We start from the raw sequence: 20364 nt of genomic DNA, 5'->3' as shown, positions 1-20364 counted from the left end.
TTCCAAACCCACATTTCAAAGGACTCCAATCTTCTCTCCTCTCCCTTCCTAATAGTTCATATCTCTGCCCCACAAAGTGCCACGCTCCACACAAAACATTTTACAAGTTTTTTCCTTAGTCGCAGATCTAATTTGCTACGTAGCACTCTCCTCATTTTGCTGAATGCTTCCTTTGTCCAGCAATTCGTACTTTAACTTCCTGGTCACTCTTCATATCTTCCTTAATGATCCACCCCAGGAACTTGAAGGATACCACTTGCTTAACTTTATTTCCCAATCCTAATTTGGTTGATTTGCTAATTATTATGCTTTTTGTCTTCTTTGTATTTATCTTCATCCCATACTCCTTGCAGGTTTGATTTATTCTTCTCAACATTTCATTCATCATCTACTCACTCTCTGCCAACACTGCCATGTCATCAGCACTCTATCCTCCTTCCTGCAATATTTACACCCTTATTACCAGTTAGACTCTTTTCAATTATCACTTCCCAGTAACAGTTGAACAGAGTCTGTGACATGCAACATTCCTGCCACACCCCTTCCAATGTCTGCTTTCCTCCAATAAATCATTCCCAATCTTTATTTTTACCTTCTGTGACAAGTAGAGATTTCTTATTAATCTCCTTCCCCTCCAAGCGACTCCTTTTTCCTTTAAGATTCTCAGCAATTTATCCCATTCCACCCTGTCAAATGCCTTCTCCAGATCTACGAAGACCACATATAAATCTCTTTGCTTTTCAATATATCTTTCTCCAACCACTCTTATCAACCGTATTGCATCCCTTGTTCCTTTCCCCTTCTAAACCCAAACTGCTCTTCCCCAATTGATCTCTCTAGTTTTCCATAAAGTCTCCCATTCAACACTCTTAGTTGTATCTCAGCTGCATGTGATAAGACTAATGGTCCTATATTATTCCTCACATTTCAATGTATTCTTCTTTTTTTTGACTGGGGCCATAAGAGTAGTCACAAAATTTTCCGGCCAATTACCACTCTCATATATCAAATTACACAGGGTTGTGATATCTCTAATTCCCCTTTCCCCTAAACCTTTCCATAGCTCAGCTGGTACTTCATCATCTCCAAAATGGACAAACATTACCAATGCCGTCCAGAAAATAGACTGGGTACAACTAACAAGAGTAGCCAGGAACATGGTCAAACATGTAGACAAGTGCATAAAAGTGAATGGAAATCATTTTCAACACCTTCTGTAAAATTATTATCTAAGTGCCAATAAACTATTATTTATAGACTAAATTATGGTGCCTCTTTTAAGTTTAACACCCTATATTAATGGAACATCTACATAAAACATGTAACAAAAGAGAAGATCTTCATTAATACAATATTTCCCTCCTTTGCAATATGACAATATAAAAAATCCAAAAGAAGCTGCAGAAATTCAATTGAGATGAAATTTGTGGATGAGATTGAAATACAGGAGTAACAAAGTAAAAGCGGTAGGGGTAAGGAAAATTACAACTTAATAAACAACTGGGCTTTTCAGTCCACTGTAGAATAAAAACGGATCAACTGTAGGATCATTGTAGGAAAATGTTGGATCAACTAATAGAAGAGAAGATATGAATATAAGAAGTAAATTTGTTTTAGAAAAAGCCCATCACAATACACTAAAAAATAACTGTATAATTTAAACGCACCAATAAATATTGTAGTAAGCCTTGAAATTGTGGTATGCGCAAATATAGTCCACCAGTAATATCACAGCCTTGTTGTAGAAGTCCTAAATCCTGATCAAGGCTACAAACATCTATCATTACATTCTGCAAATAAAAATAAGTTATCTATATATTATGTATGTAAAAAAAATTATTTTAGTCATGAACTAGTTGTAGTTTTAAATTCTCTACTTATCTATTAAAATCTGCATTTTATTTTAAATGAACAATATTTGGCACTTAGCCCAACATCATAACTTAATACTATTAGAGTGATATTTTGACAACAAAGAATATCATATGTTCATTATTAAATTATAATTATAAAAAATAAATCCCAAATTAAAATTTGCAACCTATAACCTATAATCACTACGACTCGTACATAGTTCTTGCAAGGTACAGAATTAATTCTAAAATTCATGCAACAGTTTTATAGATGAACACTATATCAAATGGTAGTGCATAACCATAACTGAAAAAGAGTATCACAGATTATAACTGATAACATAATAATTATAATTCACATTTATTTATTCATGTTCACTGCAAAACTACAAGTTTGTTTGTGGATTAATGAATGCTAAAAAACCCCCACACTACTACATTCAGAAGTATGTATTTACGCAAATAATTTGTACAAATCCCCTTGTTATGTGTTATTTTGATGAGAATGACATCTCTCAATTAAGCAAATTACTATCAGTAAGTACTTTTTGTACAGTAAGAGTTGTAGTTGCCACAGTGTAATAACAGTTATTAGTTGCCGAAAGAATAATTAAGTAATTAATAGATTCAGAAGCATATTTGAAAAACCTCTAATCATTTACTTCATTTTTATAAAATTACATTAAAATAAAAATCTATTTATTTATAAATTTTAAGAAACATATTTATTATTGAATGTAATTATTTAGATTATGAAAAACATTTAAAGTGAAGGATAAACATTTTTCATTTACTTAATTTCAATAAAAAACTGGGAAAGGACTGAATCATAAATTTTTCAGTGGCTTACCCCAAGACAGGGTTTTTAAAAATTATTGACTTATAATAATAATAATAATAATATTATTATGATTATTATTATGCATAACTTCTCAGCATCTGGACTGCTAGCCCACTCATAGTCCATGCAGCACAGGATTTTTTTTCCTTCTTCTGTTATTGGATATCTATGGTCATTTGTCATCTAAGTAAATGGATGGCTTATCTCTCAGTGTGTGTTCTCTTGAGGGCACCGAAGCACTGCAGGCAACATCACCTCACAAAGGTCACTAGTTATCAGTCAAGTGCCCAAAGGAATATTGATGCTGTTCTCAGATGGTCACAGCTGAATTATATGCCACTGAACATCGACAAAACTCTTTCTATTACAAATTCATAAAAGACAAACCTGTCTATCTTCTATTATTCCATACATTCCCATGTTATGTTGTCTCCAGCACTCAGCAAGACGTGAAATCATAGTTCTAATGAAGAGCATACTGACATCCTCCTCCTCCACTTGCAGGTCAATCCCTGACCTGCAAGTGGAGGTTCATGCCCAGCTTGGTCTTGATCATCCCGATCAAGACCAAGCTGGCCATGAAGTAACTCTGTATGACGGTTGACCGGAAACTCAGCTTTGCTTAGCACCTATAGACAGCTGCGAGAGCCATAACTGCTTTCAGCTGGCTCATAGCGAATATTGGCAAACCAAAGGCCAGCAGATGGGAACTGCTGATGTCAAAGGTGTATTCAGTCCTGTTATATGGGGCGGAAAAGTGAGTTCAGGCATTAAGATTTAAAGAAACCATAAGTGGTTTACACACAGATGCAACACCACTTCCTTGCAAGTCACTTCTGCATATCAGATGGTTTCTGAGCCTGCCATTCTGGTGGTCACCAGCGTTACACCAATCACTCTTTAGGCAAGGAAGCATGAGGCGGCCTACAGAAGGTGACAGGTGAAGACCACGACACCATCATTGGGAAGAACGAACTCGCATGTTACTTGCCTGGCAAGAGACCTGGGTTCGAGACAGAGGATATGATGGATTGCAAATTTATCCCTTGGGCCAGACAATTGATAGAGCAACAACATGGAATGGTAGAGTACTACATGACCCAGTTTTTAATGGGTCATCAGTACTTTCGCGCTTATCTCTATGTCATAGGAAAAGCGGTGTTCCCCTGACTGCCCCTATTACCAAGATATGTGGGCGAGCACACAGTTTTCAAATGTGCTCAGTGGACAGCAGACTAAGGGACACTAGAAGTGGATCTCTGAGTACTGAGCTCCCACAATGTGGTTGTGATGTCCAGAATCCTTTGAATTAACATATTCATTTGTATGATTCCCTTATTAGGAAAATTTTAATCAAATTTTATATTAATATAAAATCTGTTAAATGGCATCAGAAAAACTGATAAAATCTGAAATTGTGTACCACCTTATTATTGGCTTGTCTGTAGGGGTCTAAGACATAATACAGTTAAGATCTCTTGCACAGAAATATTTTGGTGCATTTTGATGCTTTAAGGTTGAATCAGTTCAGAAACATTAGGCAAAATCTAAAAAAAAAAACAATTATTTTAGATTAAGGTCATGCCTTACTGTTGAGATTGGAATCAAAATTTAACAGATAGAAGTTAGAACTTATACAGAAGAAAATTTTTTTAAAGTTTCAAGTGTTTTTAGCAATACATTTTAAATACATAACAAATACTAAATAATTAAGTATTTAATTTATATCTATTTAGTATTTATAAGTATTTAGTTTATATTTATTTAGGGGTGGATTTATCCCCACTTCTAAATACAATTGAATCAAAATTTCGAACTGTAAAAGCTTATATAGTATTACCACTAACAAAAAAATTTCAAGTTCCTACAATGCACCTTCAAAAAATTAAAATTTTAAAATGGCAATAATCAATCCACACTCTTGTCTAAGTTAAAAATTTAATGATATCAGTGTTCATATATAAAAATATTTAAGCCAAAATTTTCAAGTTTTAATGTTCAGGCAATCCAAAGATATTAATCGAAATAAAGGCCAACCATACATACATAAGAGAACCTGCATATTTGTATGTAGCCTTCTGGCAGATTCCACAGTTTGTTTTTTTCTTAAGGGATCATAAAATGATGAGATCTGCAAAACCCTCCCCACCCAACATTTTGACCAATCATCATACTTTCCCTTATAAATACATATTTTTAATCTCATGGAAACAGGTACTACAGCTAAGGCTGCAAAAGTAAATATATCCAAACAAAATTTCAATGCACAAATCTTACCCTGCTACTAGTTAAGTACTACTACTGCTACTAGTAATTTTAGGTTCTGAGCAAGATAGTAAGCTACTCTAATCTATCCTTATGAATAGAGTGTCCTTTTTCACTACCAATCCTTTTCATTACCCTTGCCCCATTCTTGGTCCTGTAGGTCTAGGTCTGTTCCTACTGTTTTCAATATTAAGAACCTCTCAGCAAGAAGTGGTAGTATTATTTACATCTTCATTTTACTTTTACAAAACACTTGTTTCAAAAGCATCTCAACATTATCTCAAGAATAAGAGCAGCTTAATGAAGATGATAAAGTATAAATGTATTAACAATTATAGTGAATCTAATGCTTGTAGAAATTATAAATTGATCTCCCGAAGTAAAAAATCTACAATAAACTTGACAAAGTATAATATTTCACATAAAAAAATCAACCTCTAAACAATAAATAAATATGAACAAGTACCTAAGCTGCAAAATATTTTAAACTGATTACCTGTTTTTGGGCAGTGAAAAATACATTCATATAATTCATGTACTGAGTTGCACTATCTCCAGTTGCTGTAACAACAAGAATTCTAGAATTCATCTTTACTCCAACAGCACGTTCCATTTCTAACCTGCAAATGAAGACATTATTGTAAACATAGAAGGCAGTTGTATTATCACGTATAAAGAGCTTTGAACTTCATTTAGTAAATGCAATTAAGCTATAAAAACAAAATAATAATTGAATAATATTATTAATATCACCTGTTAGACACTTTCCATCTCTGTAATTATAGTAAAACAAATTATCATTAAACCAACTACACAACAGTCAGAGTTTAAACAAACAAACAAACAAAAATTCAAAATTATTTGAAATCAGTGAAACAAAAGGAACTACTGCGCAATACTTTAACCGATTTGGTGTATCAGGTTTTGAATAAAAGGAACCAGTGCAGTAGATAAAATCTTAAAATGCTAGTTTTATTAACACTGGTCTTTGATTCATGAATTGTAAGCAAACATTTAGACACAAAAAAATAAAATCATGAAAACTTTATTTGAAGTCCGTAAAGTAATTAATAAAACAATCAATTAATACAAAAAATAAGGTGAATATAGAGTAACTTCAAATACACATATAGAGTACACTAAAATTAAAAGATATACAAAAATGTAGGGAGGGGAACGAAGTATATCATAATTACACACCAGACACACTCAGAAACCTCACTTTAATTTATTTAGGAAGACAATATTGGAATATAAAGCCAATATTAATTAAAACTGAAAATGCTATAAATATAAACATTCAGCAACTTATCTTCCATTAATATTCATAATAACTGTTGAACAATAATGTTAAATCTTAAAAATATTTTAATTACTCAGTTCACACATCATGACACAATGTTAGACATAGGGAATAAATGCTGAGATCCCTTCGTGCTTTGAAATTATTACTTGGAAATGGCTAATAACAATAACAATCAATGTTACTAGCTGCAGGCATGCCTAAGGCACACCTCTGCAGCTAGACTATCAAATTTTTAATTTGAAGCTATGACTTTCACATAATCTCACCTATCACCAACAAAACTTGTCAAATTCATTCTGAGATACCATCCTAAAATTATTTTTTTACATTTTAGTGCATTTAATTTAAGAGTGGGGTTTTTAAGTTTTTTATATATTTTTTATTTTCTACTTTTTAGTCTTCATAAGTTTATACTTTACAGCTGCACTAGTGCTCAGGTTTGAGTGCATTTAGCGAAAGATTGGTCAGTATGTTTTACGGTGAGAGTGCAATCAAGACACAGGACTAAACGATTTAATTTCCAGACAACCAAGATCCAGTCGATCAAGAGTGTACCCGAAAGTAAAAATAAACAATGTACTTCCAAAAAAAAATTGAATATACTTCAACACCACGAAATAGGTACATATAAATAAAAATGATTTGTACCCAAATGTGGATAGAAGTTCCCTTAAATTGTACTTAAATTTTACATAAAAGGAACCAGTGCAGTAGATAACATGTTAAAATGCTAGTTTCATTAACACTGGTCTTTGATTCATGAATTGTAAGCAAACATTTAGACACAAAAAAATAAAATCATGAAAACTTTATTTGAAGTCCGTAAAGTAATTAATAAAACAATCAATTAATACAAAAAATAAGGTGAATATAGAGTAACTTCAAATACACATATAGAGTACACTAAAATTAAAAGATATACAAAAATGTAGGGAGGGGAACGAAGTATATCATAATTACACACCAGACACACTCAGAAACCTCACTTTAATTTATTTAGGAAGACAATATTGGAATATAAAGCCAATATTAATTAAAACTGAAAATGCTATAAATATAAACATTCAGCAACTTATCTTCCATTAATATTCATAATAACTGTTGAACAATAATGTTAAATCTTAAAAATATTTTAATTACTCAGTTCACACATCATGACACAATGTTAGACATAGGGAATAAATGCTGAGATCCCTTCGTGCTTTGAAATTATTACTTGGAAATGGCTAATAACAATAACAATCAATGTTACTAGCTGCAGGCATGCCTAAGGCACACCTCTGCAGCTAGACTATCAAATTTTTAATTTGAAGCTATGACTTTCACATAATCTCACCTATCACCAACAAAACTTGTCAAATTCATTCTGAGATACCATCCTAAAATTATTTTTTTACATTTTAGTGCATTTAATTTAAGAGTGGGGTTTTTAAGTTTTTTATATATTTTTTATTTTCTACTTTTTAGTCTTCATAAGTTTATACTTTACAGCTGCACTAGTGCTCAGGTTTGAGTGCATTTAGCGAAAGATTGGTCAGTATGTTTTACGGTGAGAGTGCAATCAAGACACAGGACTAAACGATTTAATTTCCAGACAACCAAGATCGAGTCGATCAAGAGTGTACCCGAAAGTAAAAATAACAATGTACTTCCAAAAAAAAATTGAAAATACTTCAACACCACGAAATAGGTACATATAAATAAAAATGATTTGTACCCAAATGTGGATAGAAGTTCCCTTAAATTGTACTTAAATGTTACATAAAAGGAACCAGTGCAGTAGATAACATGTTAAAATGCTAGTTTCATTAACACTGGTCTTTGATTCATGAATTTTAAGCAAACATTTAGACACAAAAAAATAAAATCATGAAAACTTTATTTGAAGTCCGTAAAGTAATTAATAAAACAATCAATTAATACAAAAAATAAGGTGAATATAGAGTAACTTTAAATACACATATGGAGTACACTAAAATTAAAAGATATACAAAAATGTAGGGAGGGGAACGAAGTATATCATAATTACACACCAGACATACTCAGAAACCTCACTTTAATTTATTTAGGAAGACAATATTGGAATATAAAGCCAATATTAATTAAAACTGAAAATGCTATAAATATAAACATTCAGCAACTTATCTTCCATTAATATTCATAATAACTGTTGAACAATAATGTTAAATCTTAAAAATATTTTAATTACTCAGTTCACACATCATGACACAATGTTGGACATAGGGAATAAATGCTGAGATCCCTTCGTGCTTTGAAATTATTACTTGGAAATGGCTAATAACAATAACAATCAATGTTACTAGCTGCAGGCATGCCTAAGGCACACCTCTGCAGCTAGACTATCAAATTTTTAATTTGAAGCTATGACTTTCACATAATCTCACCTATCACCAACAAAACTTGTCAAATTCATTCTGAGATACCATCCTAAAATTATTTTTTTACATTTTAGTGCATTTAATTTAAGAGTGGGGTTTTTAAGTTTTTTATATATTTTTTATTTTCTACTTTTTAGTCTTCATAAGTTTATACTTTACAGCTGCACTAGTGCTCAGGTTTGAGTGCATTTAGCGAAAGATTGGTCAGTATGTTTTACGGTGAGAGTGCAATCAAGACACAGGACTAAACGATTTAATTTCCAGACAACCAAGATCCAGTCGATCAAGAGTGTACCCGAAAGTAAAAATAAACAATGTACTTCCAAAAAAAAATTGAAAATACTTCAACACCACGAAATAGGTACATATAAATAAAAATGATTTGTACCCAAATGTGGATAGAAGTTCCCTTAAATTGTACTTAAATGTTACATAAAAGGAACCAGTGCAGTAGATAACATGTTAAAATGCTAGTTTCATTAACACTGGTCTTTGATTCATGAATTTTAAGCAAACATTTAGACACAAAAAAATAAAATCATGAAAACTTTATTTGAAGTCCGTAAAGTAATTAATAAAACAATCAATTAATACAAAAAATAAGGTGAATATAGAGTAACTTTAAATACACATATGGAGTACAGTAAAATTAAAAGATATACAAAAATGTAGGGAGGGGAACGAAGTATATCATAATTACACACCAGACACACTCAGAAACCTCACTTTAATTTATTTAGGAAGACAATATTGGAATATAAAGCCAATATTAATTAAAACTGAAAATGCTATAAATATAAACATTCAGCAACTTATCTTCCATTAATATTCATAATAACTGTTGAACAATAATGTTAAATCTTAAAAATATTTTAATTACTCAGTTCACACATCATGACACAATGTTGGACATAGGGAATAAATGCTGAGATCCCTTCGTGCTTTGAAATTATTACTTGGAAATGGCTAATAACAATAACAATCAATGTTACTAGCTGCAGGCATGCCTAAGGCACACCTCTGCAGCTAGACTATCAAATTTTTAATTTGAAGCTATGACTTTCACATAATCTCACCTATCACCAACAAAACTTGTCAAATTCATTCTGAGATACCATCCTAAAATTATTTTTTTACCTTTTAGTGCATTTAATTTAAGAGTGGGGTTTTTAAGTTTTTTATATATTTTTTATTTTCTACTTTTTAGTCTTCATAAGTTTATACTTTACAGCTGCACTAGTGCTCAGGTTTGAGTGCATTTAGCGAAAGATTGGTCAGTATGTTTTACGGTGAGAGTGCAATCAAGACACAGGACTAAACGATTTAATTTCCAGACAACCAAGATCCAGTCGATCAAGAGTGTACCCGAAAGTAAAAATAACAATGTACTTCCAAAAAAAAATTGAAAATACTTCAACACCACGAAATAGGTACATATAAATAAAAATGATTTGTACCCAAATGTGGATAGAAGTTCCCTTAAATTGTACTTAAATGTTACATAAAAGGAACCAGTGCAGTAGATAACATGTTAAAATGCTAGTTTCATTAACACTGGTCTTTGATTCATGAATTGTAAGCAAACATTTAGACACAAAAAAATAAAATCATGAAAACTTTATTTGAAGTCCGTAAAGTAATTAATAAAACAATCAATTAATACAAAAAATAAGGTGAATATAGAGTAACTTTAAATACACATATGGAGTACACTAAAATTAAAAGATATACAAAAATGTAGGGAGGGGAACGAAGTATATCATAATTACACACCAGACATACTCAGAAACCTCACTTTAATTTATTTAGGAAGACAATATTGGAATATAAAGCCAATATTAATTAAAACTGAAAATGCTATAAATATAAACATTCAGCAACTTATCTTCCATTAATATTCATAATAACTGTTGAACAATAATGTTAAATCTTAAAAATATTTTAATTACTCAGTTCACACATCATGACACAATGTTGGACATAGGGAATAAATGCTGAGATTCCTTCGTGCTTTGAAATTATTACTTGGAAATGGCTAATAACAATAACAATCAATGTTACTAGCTGCAGGCATGCCTAAGGCACACCTCTGCAGCTAGACTATCAAATTTTTAATTTGAAGCTATGACTTTCACATAATCTCACCTATCACCAACAAAACTTGTCAAATTCATTCTGAGATACCATCCTAAAATTATTTTTTTACATTTTAGTGCATTTAATTTAAGAGTGGGGTTTTTAAGTTTTTTATATATTTTTTATTTTCTACTTTTTAGTCTTCATAAGTTTATACTTTACAGCTGCACTAGTGCTCAGGTTTGAGTGCATTTAGCGAAAGATTGGTCAGTATGTTTTACGGTGAGAGTGCAATCAAGACACAGGACTAAACGATTTAATTTCCAGACAACCAAGATCCAGTCGATCAAGAGTGTACCCGAAAGTAAAAATAACAATGTACTTCCAAAAAAAAATTGAAAATACTTCAACACCACGAAATAGGTACATATAAATAAAAATGATTTGTACCCAAATGTGGATAGAAGTTCCCTTAAATTGTACTTAAATGTTACATAAAAGGAACCAGTGCAGTAGATAACATGTTAAAATGCTAGTTTCATTAACACTGGTCTTTGATTCATGAATTTTAAGCAAACATTTAGACACAAAAAAATAAAATCATGAAAACTTTATTTGAAGTCCGTAAAGTAATTAATAAAACAATCAATTAATACAAAAAATAAGGTGAATATAGAGTAACTTTAAATACACATATGGAGTACACTAAAATTAAAAGATATACAAAAATGTAGGGAGGGGAACGAAGTATATCATAATTACACACCAGACATACTCAGAAACCTCACTTTAATTTATTTAGGAAGACAATATTGGAATATAAAGCCAATATTAATTAAAACTGAAAATGCTATAAATATAAACATTCAGCAACTTATCTTCCATTAATATTCATAATAACTGTTGAACAACAATGTTAAATCTTAAAAATATTTTAATTACTCAGTTCACACATCATGACACAATGTTGGACATAGGGAATAAATGCTGAGATCCCTTCGTGCTTTGAAATTATTACTTGGAAATGGCTAATAACAATAACAATCAATGTTACTAGCTGCAGGCATGCCTAAGGCACACCTCTGCAGCTAGACTATCAAATTTTTAATTTGAAGCTATGACTTTCACATAATCTCACCTATCACCAACAAAACTTGTCAAATTCATTCTGAGATACCATCCTAAAATTATTTTTTTACATTTTAGTGCATTTAATTTAAGAGTGGGGTTTTTAAGTTTTTTATATATTTTTTATTTTCTACTTTTTAGTCTTCATAAGTTTATACTTTACAGCTGCACTAGTGCTCAGGTTTGAGTGCATTTAGCGAAAGATTGGTCAGTATGTTTTACGGTGAGAGTGCAATCAAGACATAGGATTAAACGATTTAATTTCCAAACAACCAAGATCCAGTCAATCAAGAGTGTACCCGATGTGTTAAACAGTTAGCACTCAACCTGCTGATACATATTCCATTTGAATAGTGAAACTTGAACGATTGGGTTGTCAAGATTTTTTTTGTTAATATTTATTAATTGTATTAACAGAATTTAAATTGTATTTAATGATATACAGTAAAACTTGCTTATAACAAGATTCAAGGGGCCGATCAAATATGTTCGTTACAGCTGAGTGCTCAGTACTTCTTAGTTGTCACCTCGTTACTGTAATTTTTATGCAGTCATTATCTATTATAATATAAAAAATATACTGTATACCTAAGAAGAATCTGTTTTAAAATACAATATTGATGTGGTTTAATTATAGACTAACACATAAAATTTAGATGTACATACTGTATACCTAAGAAGAATCTGTTTTAAAATACAATATTGATGTGGTTTAATTATAGACTAACACATAAAATTTAGATGTAATACAATGTTTAGACGCTAATATGTTTTGCTTTTAGCCGAAACTGTTAGCGTTTAATGAAATAGCAAAAAAAAAAATTGTAAAAAGTGTGCAGTAAAACTTTGAATTACAGTGATTGAATCAATTCTGAGAGTGGTGTACTGTCTTCATTATGGTAACATCTTCTGTTGAAATATAGCATGCCATATTTTTTTAGCAAGAAACACTAAAATGAAAATTCATTCACCGACTAACATTAACAATGATTTGTAAAAACAATTAAAATTGAATCCTTATAAATTACAAATGTTACAGCATATTATTCCACCACAAGATCATACTCTTACACAAAAGAATTTGCTAAGGAAATAATTGAAAGATTTGATTGTTACCTCAAAGTTTTATACTCAGATTAAGCTACATTTTATAAATCTGGAAAAGTGAACACAGAAAATCAAATATGGGGATCAGAAAACCCACGTGTTATACTTTACCAGATTAGAAGTAACCCAAAAATTAATGTTTGTACCCTCAGCTTGAAGCATTACAACCGAAATAATATTCCAAAAAGACTGAGCACTGCCACATTGGGGTTTATTAGTGCATGAATCCCTCAATAACACATTCCCAAATCATTGGATGTGATGGACTGACTGCTTGGCCATCTTGATCACTGGATATAACTATAGTAAAGGCTGGTACCCCGCAGGGTTCTTATACAAGAGAGACTTTACCCCTCAATCAAATACACCATTTTATTTGCATAAGCCTCACAAAATTTTCATTATATCCTACCTTAAAATTTCAGGGTATGGGTCTTATCTGAATCATTATAAAGATTGAAATATTATTATTACATGAATATTATATTTGATTATTACGTTACAGAAAATGAGTTTCTGGAAATACGGTACACTCTAAACATTTATTTTATTCATTTCACAGGAGAACTTCCTTCATGCTTTTCATTTACCTTTCAGTAGTCGATGATTTAAAACTTGTAAATGTCTCACATTTTGGTCATAATTCTTTGTTTTTTAAATACCTTTTGATTAATAGTTATCTTTTCAAACAAAAAAAAGCCATTCATTTAATTTTTTTTTGTACATTTACATTGCTGAAAAATTATAAGTTGTCAGAAGCCGAAATTATCAAGAACCAAGCAACAACCAGTAAAAAAATATAACATCAATGAGTTGTGTATTCGAGACTGGTGAAAGAAAATGGAATTATTGCTCAGTGCTTATTCAAAAAGATGATCATTACATGGACTGAAATCTGGAAAATTTTTAAAATTAAAGCAATAAAAGGGATAAGTGTTTTGGTTTCTACAGAGATGTGCATTATAAAGACAAAACAATAGCTTTAGCACGTAAATATTGAGTATTTTACAGCTAGCAGAAAACTGTTTCAAAAATTTTTATGTAGAATATAGGACAAAAGATTGTCTTATCAAAGATTGCCAGATGCATATGAAGAAAAATTTATAGAATTTCAGCAATATGTTATTGACTTGCACAAAAATTCCATAATACACAAGTAAGTAATACTAATCAAATACCTGTATACTCTGAAATGTTACACAATTCATCTAAAAGTTTGATTCGTGAAACAAGTGTTCCTATTTGAAATGGTGGTTGTGAAAAAAAAAAAGGTGTACAGACTTTGCTCAAAGAAAATTTCCCAAGGGGATAACTGTTTGATATAATAAAAATGGATGGATGGAAACTCTTTTAATGAATGAATGGTTGAAATTAGTGTGGTTTCACAGACCCAAAAGTTTGCAAAAGGTAAAATATATGCTAGTCTATAGCTTTTGGGGACATTTAACTGAATGTGAAAAATTCATTATCCAAAACTAAATCTGAATTAGTAATTATTTCAGGAGGATTAACTTCTCTCATTCAACTTTTAGATATATCTACTGTGTCCCATGAAGAAATTATTTTCTGTACTGGTTTCCATTCAAAAAACCTAAAAAAAATACTGTTTGCAGACATAAAATTTTGTTTTACGTTGGATATCTTGAAAAACTACTAGAGATAAAGTTCTAGAACCTGTTTTAACCTATTTCCCAGCTAAAATTACATTAAAAAAACCAACAACTTTACTATTTAATTTGGGTCCCAAAAATTACAGTAGGGCTTCTTTTTATTAGAAGAGCTGAGATCTGGGGCAAAATCTTTTGCCAACCATAACTCAAAAACAAAGCGTTTTTAGGCCTATGTTTATGTGAACTTTTTTCATTATTCTCACCAGTAGAACATGTCCTGAAAGTTTCTTTGTCGGACACCTGTATTAATGAATCTTTTAAAGACTTATTGAAAGAATTTATTCTTCTTGGATGGCAAACAATGAACAATTTACAATCACTCAATGGATGAATTAAAAGACCATCTCTCTCCTTGGTCTGTGAATGGATATTGACTGCACAGGAAAATATATCTTCAAAGCCAGTGATTAAAAGCTTTAAAAAGTTTCAATTTCTAGCAATATAGATGAGTTGGAAGAGGGTATATTATTCTCTGGGAAATGAAGAGGATGAAGACTCTTGATTACACAGTTCTGAAAATAGACACAAAAGTGAAAAAGAAAGTGACTAACTGGAAAGCTTAGCAATTATAAATAGTTATTTATCCATTTACAATAAAATTAAAAAATAAATCTGTGAAAATGACTGTTGTTTATTTTTTACTAACACCAAATCTTCCATTTATTGACGTATCTACAAGGGTTATTTTTTTCTCAAGGTCCGATTGGTCGCAAAATAAAAACCTGCGCGCATATGTGTTGCGCAGCGTCTCTAGTATGGCCTTCAATCACGCCACATCACTTCGTTTAGTTCTGAACACGCTGTTAGCACATAAACATGTCTATGACAATAGCAACACCCGCAGTAATGAAGTGTGTGCAGTAATTCGATTTCTTCAGGTTGAGGGGTGTAATGCAGCTGAAATTCATCAACGAATAAGTAATGTGTACAGTGAAACTTCAATGAGTGACAGCAAAGTGTGACAATGGTGCAGGAACTTTAAAGCAGGACGTACAGATGTTCATGATGCAGGGGGTCAGGGAAGGAAGCGAGTGTCAACTGATGATCTCGTTGAGAGAGTGGATGAGGCAATTCGAGAAAATCATTGGTTCACAATTTCTGTATTGAGTGATTCGTTTCCTGAAATTTCAAGGTCAGCTCTCTACATCATTGTGCGTGAGACTTCAGTACCCAAACTGTGTGCGAGATGGGTTCCCAAGATGCCGTCCGACCATCACAAAACAATGCGAATGGTCACCTCCCTAACGTTTCTCCAGCGCTACCACAATGAAGGAGAAGATCTTTTGAACAAAATTGTCACAGGGGACGAGACATGGGTCCATTTCGAAATTGAAGAAACAAAAGAACAATCCAAACAGTGGATGCATTCTCATTCTCCCGGTAAACCAAAGAAGTTTAAGTGAACCTTCTCCAACAGAAAGTGTATGACTACTGTTCTGGGACTGGAATGGAGTTCTCTTGGTGGAATTCATGGAATGTGGCACGACTATCACTGCAGTCTCATACTGCGTGACTGTTCGTCTATGAAGGGCAATTCAGAATAAGCGGAGAGGAATGTTGTCATCAGGCATTGTCTTTCTCCATGACAATGCTCGGCCGCACACTGCAGCTGTAACAAAGAAGCTCCTGAGCATTTTTGTTGGGAAGTGTGATCACCCACCATACAGCCCGGACTTGGCTCACATGAAACGCTGGCTAGGAGGACAACATTTTGGCACAGACATCAAGCTGCAAGACCAGCGTGATGGTCTTAAAACACAAGCGTGTTTTAAGTTCTATGACTAGGTTCTATGACGAGGGTATTGGGAAGTTGGTACCACGCTACGACAAATGTCGTAATCGGAGTGGCGACTATGTAGAGAAATAGCGTAACTATGTAAGTACTTGTTACAAATAAAAATTTTTTTATTTTCACTGTGGTTTTAATTTCGTGACCATTCGGACCTTGAAAAAAAAATACCCTCGTATATGTAAAAGGAGTATATATTCTAAAGTTCCCTCTCTCAATGTTAAAAATACCTTGCAGCTCTTAAAATGGCAGGGCTTATGTGGATAAATACAGAAATAGTTACAATAAATAACCTGTAAAAAGAATGTTTTTACTTCATGAGTAATTTTACAGATGCCAATTTTTTTCTTAATTTCTGTCACAAAACAGTTTCTTACTATGAAAGCTACTGTTTCAGTATAAAGCCTAGGGACAGAGATACAATTAACTCAGCGTCAAATAATGGGCAGGCAGGAGTAGGTTTCGTGATGAACAAGAAGATAGGGAGGAGAGTAGAGTATTTCAAGACGCATAGCGGTAGAATCATTGTAATAAGGATAAAATCAAAACCTAAACCGACAATGATTGTTAACGTCTATATGCCTACAAGCGCCCATGATGATGATGAGGTAGTGTGTATACGAAGAGATTGATGAAGCAATTAAACACGTAAAAGGAGATGAAAATTTAATAATAGTTGGAGATTGGAATGCAAGCATTGGAAAAGGCAAGGAAGGAAATATAGTGGGTGAATACAGGCTGGGCAAAAGGAATGAAAGAGGGGACCGACTTATAGAGTTTTGCACGAAGTATAATTTAGTAATTGCAAACACCCAATTTAAAAATCATAATAGAAGAATATACACTTGGAAAAAGCCAGGCGATACTGCAAGGTATCAGATAGATTATATCATGGTTAAGCAAAGATTTAGAAATCAACTCGATGACTGCAAAACTTACCCTGGAGCAAACATTTGATGATAATGAAATGTAGATTGGGGTTTAAAAGCCTGAAGAAAAGGTGTCACATGAATCGGTGGAATTTAGAGAAGCTTGAGGAAGAGGAGGTAAAAAAGATTTTTGAGGAGGACATCGCAAGAGGTCTGAGTAAAAAAGATAAGGTAGAAAATGTAGAAGAAGAATGGGAGAATGTCAAAAAGGAAATTCTTAAATCAGCAGAAGCAAACTTAGGCGGAATAAAGAGAACTGGCAGAAAACCTTGGCTTTCAGACGATATATTGCAGCTGAAGGATGAACGAAGAAAATATAAGAATGCTAGTGATGAAGAAAGTAAAAGGAACTATCAGCAATTAAGAAATGCTATAAACAGGAAGTGCAAACTGGCGAAAGAAGAGTGGATTAAAGAAAAGTGTTCAGAAGTGGAAAGAGAAATGAACATTGGTAAAATAGACGGAGCATACAGGAAAGTTAAGGAAAATTTTGGGGTACATAAATTAAAATCTAATAATGTGTTAAACAAAGATGGTACACCAATATATAATACGAAAGGTAAAGTTGATAGATGGGTGGAATATATTGAAGAGTTATACGGAGGAAATGAATTAGAAAATAGTGTTATAGAGGAAGAAGAGGAAGTTGAGGAAGATGAAATGGGAGAAACAATACTGAGATCTGAATTTAAGAGAGCATTAAAAGATTTAATTGGCAGAAAGGCTCCTGGAAGACGGAATACCTGTAGAATTACTGCGCAGTGCAAGTGAGGAAGCGATTGATATAGATTATACAAACTGGTGTGTAATATTTATGAAAAAGGGGAATTTCCGTCAGACTTCAAAAAAAGTGTTATAGTCATGATAACAAAGAAAGCAGGGGCAGATAAATGTGAAGAATGCAGAACAATTAGTTTAACTAGTCATGCATCAAAAATCTTAACTAGAATTCTATACAGAAGAATTGAGAGGAGAGTGGAAGAAGTGTTGGGAAAAGACCGATTTGGTTTCAGGAAAAGTATAGGGACAAGGGAAGCAATTTTAGGCCTCAGATTAATAGTAGAAGGAAGATTAAAGAAAAACAAACCAACATACTTGGCGTTTATAGACCTAGAAAAGGCATTCGATAACGTAGACTGGAATAAAATGTCCAGCATTTTAAAAAAATTAGGGTTCAAATACAGAGATAGAAGAACAATTGCTAACATTTACAGGAACCAAACAGAAACAGTAATAATTGAAGAACAAGAAAGAAGCCGTAATAAGAAAGGGACCGACAAGGATGTTCCCTATCTCCGTTACTTTTTAATCTTTACATGGAACTAGCAGTTAATGATGTTAAAGAACAATTTAAATTCCGAGTAACAGTACAAAGTGAAAAGATTAAGATGCTACGATTTGCTGATGATATAGTAATTCTAGCGGAGAGTAAAAAGGATTTAGAAGAAACAATGAATGGCATAGATGAAGTTCTACGCAAGAACTATCGCATGAAAATAAACTAGAACAAAACAAAAGTAATGAAATGTAGTAGAAATAACAAAGATGGACAACTGAATCTGAAAATAGGAGGAGAAAAGATTATGGAGGTAGAAGAATTTTGTTATTTGGGAAGCAGATTTACTAAAGATGGACGAAGCAGGAGCGATATAAAATGCTGAATAGCACAAGCGAAACGAGCCTTCAGTAAGAAATACAATTTGTTTACATCAAAAATTAATTTAAACATCAGGAAAAGATTTTTTGAAAGTGTATGTCTGGAGTGTAGCTTCATATGGAAGTGTAACTTGAACAATCAGAGTACCTGAGAAGAAAAGATTAGAAGCTTTTGATACGTGGTGCTATAGGACAATGTTAAAAATCAGATGGATGGATAAAGTGACAAATGAAGAGGTATTGCGGCAAATAGATGAAGAAAGAAGCATTTGGAAAAATATAGTTAAAAGAAGAGACAGACTTATAGGCCACATACTAAGGCATCCTGGAATAGTCGCTTTAATATTGGAAGGACAGGTAGAAGGGAAAAATTGTGTATGCAGGCCACGTTTGGAATATGTAAAACAAATTGTTAGGGATGTAGGATGTAGAGGGTATACTGAAATGAAACGACTAGCACTAGATAGGGAATCTTGGAGAGCTGCATCAAACCAGTCAAATGACTGAAGACAAAAAAAAATAAAAATTATAAATAGCTAATTTTCCTCTCATTTACAATTTTAAAAATAGAAAAGAAAAAGCTCTGATTTAGTATGTTACCTTTTTTCAGTAAACTTTTTTTAAAAATATTACATTTTAAGATCTTATATCTTCAACTGCTAATCAAACATGCAAACAATAGAATATTTATCACACTTACCTGTGAATATAACATAAAGCCATCGCTAATGCACCAGCTATTAAAGAATCTGTTCCTATTTTAGGTGTTTGACTGTTTAAAATAACACACTGCAAATTTTCTCTTACAGTTCTTTCAACATGAGTGAATAATTCATATTGACCATCTCGTTGCCTAGACCCCAGTAATGACTCATTTGTATTTTTACTAGGATATATAAATGTACTGTAACAAAAAAATCAAAATTAAAAACAAATAAAAAACTGCTGTTAATACGAACTAGATTTAAACATCAAAGAGAATACACATGGAAAAGAACAAAGACTAAAAATATTTTTTTTTTGAGGTAAAAGAGTGAAGTAGTCAAGAGTATTATAAAAAGCAAAGTTGGTCTTGGAATTCAAACTGCACATAAAACAGAAACTACCATTCCACTATGGAAGTCAATGTAATGATATGTAACGAACTGTGTACAACAAATAAAATATGTTCCATCAGTTAAGTTCATTTATTACAATCTATAACTTAAACTGCATATTTCTACACAATGATAAAACTCTGTGTGGTCAATTATTTTTACAAAGAGCAGAATAATAATGTGGTGGAGCCTTTTGGAACCAAATAATAATTATCATTTACTTCTAGAGACAAAGTGATGGTCACTGT

At 32.2% G+C, this 20364-nt stretch overlaps 1 protein-coding gene across 3 annotated transcripts in view; it reads right to left on the bottom strand.

The window, feature by feature from the left end:
* The window catches only part of Tfb4 (transcription factor B4), a 50566-nt gene that overhangs the window by 17947 nt on the left and 12255 nt on the right, over nt 1–20364 (bottom strand). For all 3 annotated transcript variants that reach the window (XM_075367014.1, XM_075367013.1, XM_075367012.1), the window contains exons 3-5: nt 19720–19923; nt 5456–5579; nt 1668–1790 (exon numbers count right to left, since the gene is read on the bottom strand). In XM_075367014.1, the coding sequence (XP_075223129.1) occupies nt 1668–1790; nt 5456–5579; nt 19720–19923 (451 nt within the window). The remainder of the gene's footprint in view (nt 1–1667; nt 1791–5455; nt 5580–19719; nt 19924–20364) is intronic.

Source organism: Lycorma delicatula, chromosome 5, assembly GCF_047948215.1.
Source record: "Lycorma delicatula isolate Av1 chromosome 5, ASM4794821v1, whole genome shotgun sequence".
In the NCBI taxonomy this organism is placed as follows: domain Eukaryota; kingdom Metazoa; phylum Arthropoda; class Insecta; order Hemiptera; family Fulgoridae; genus Lycorma; species Lycorma delicatula.
This window is presented reverse-complemented; position numbering and strand designations above follow the sequence as displayed.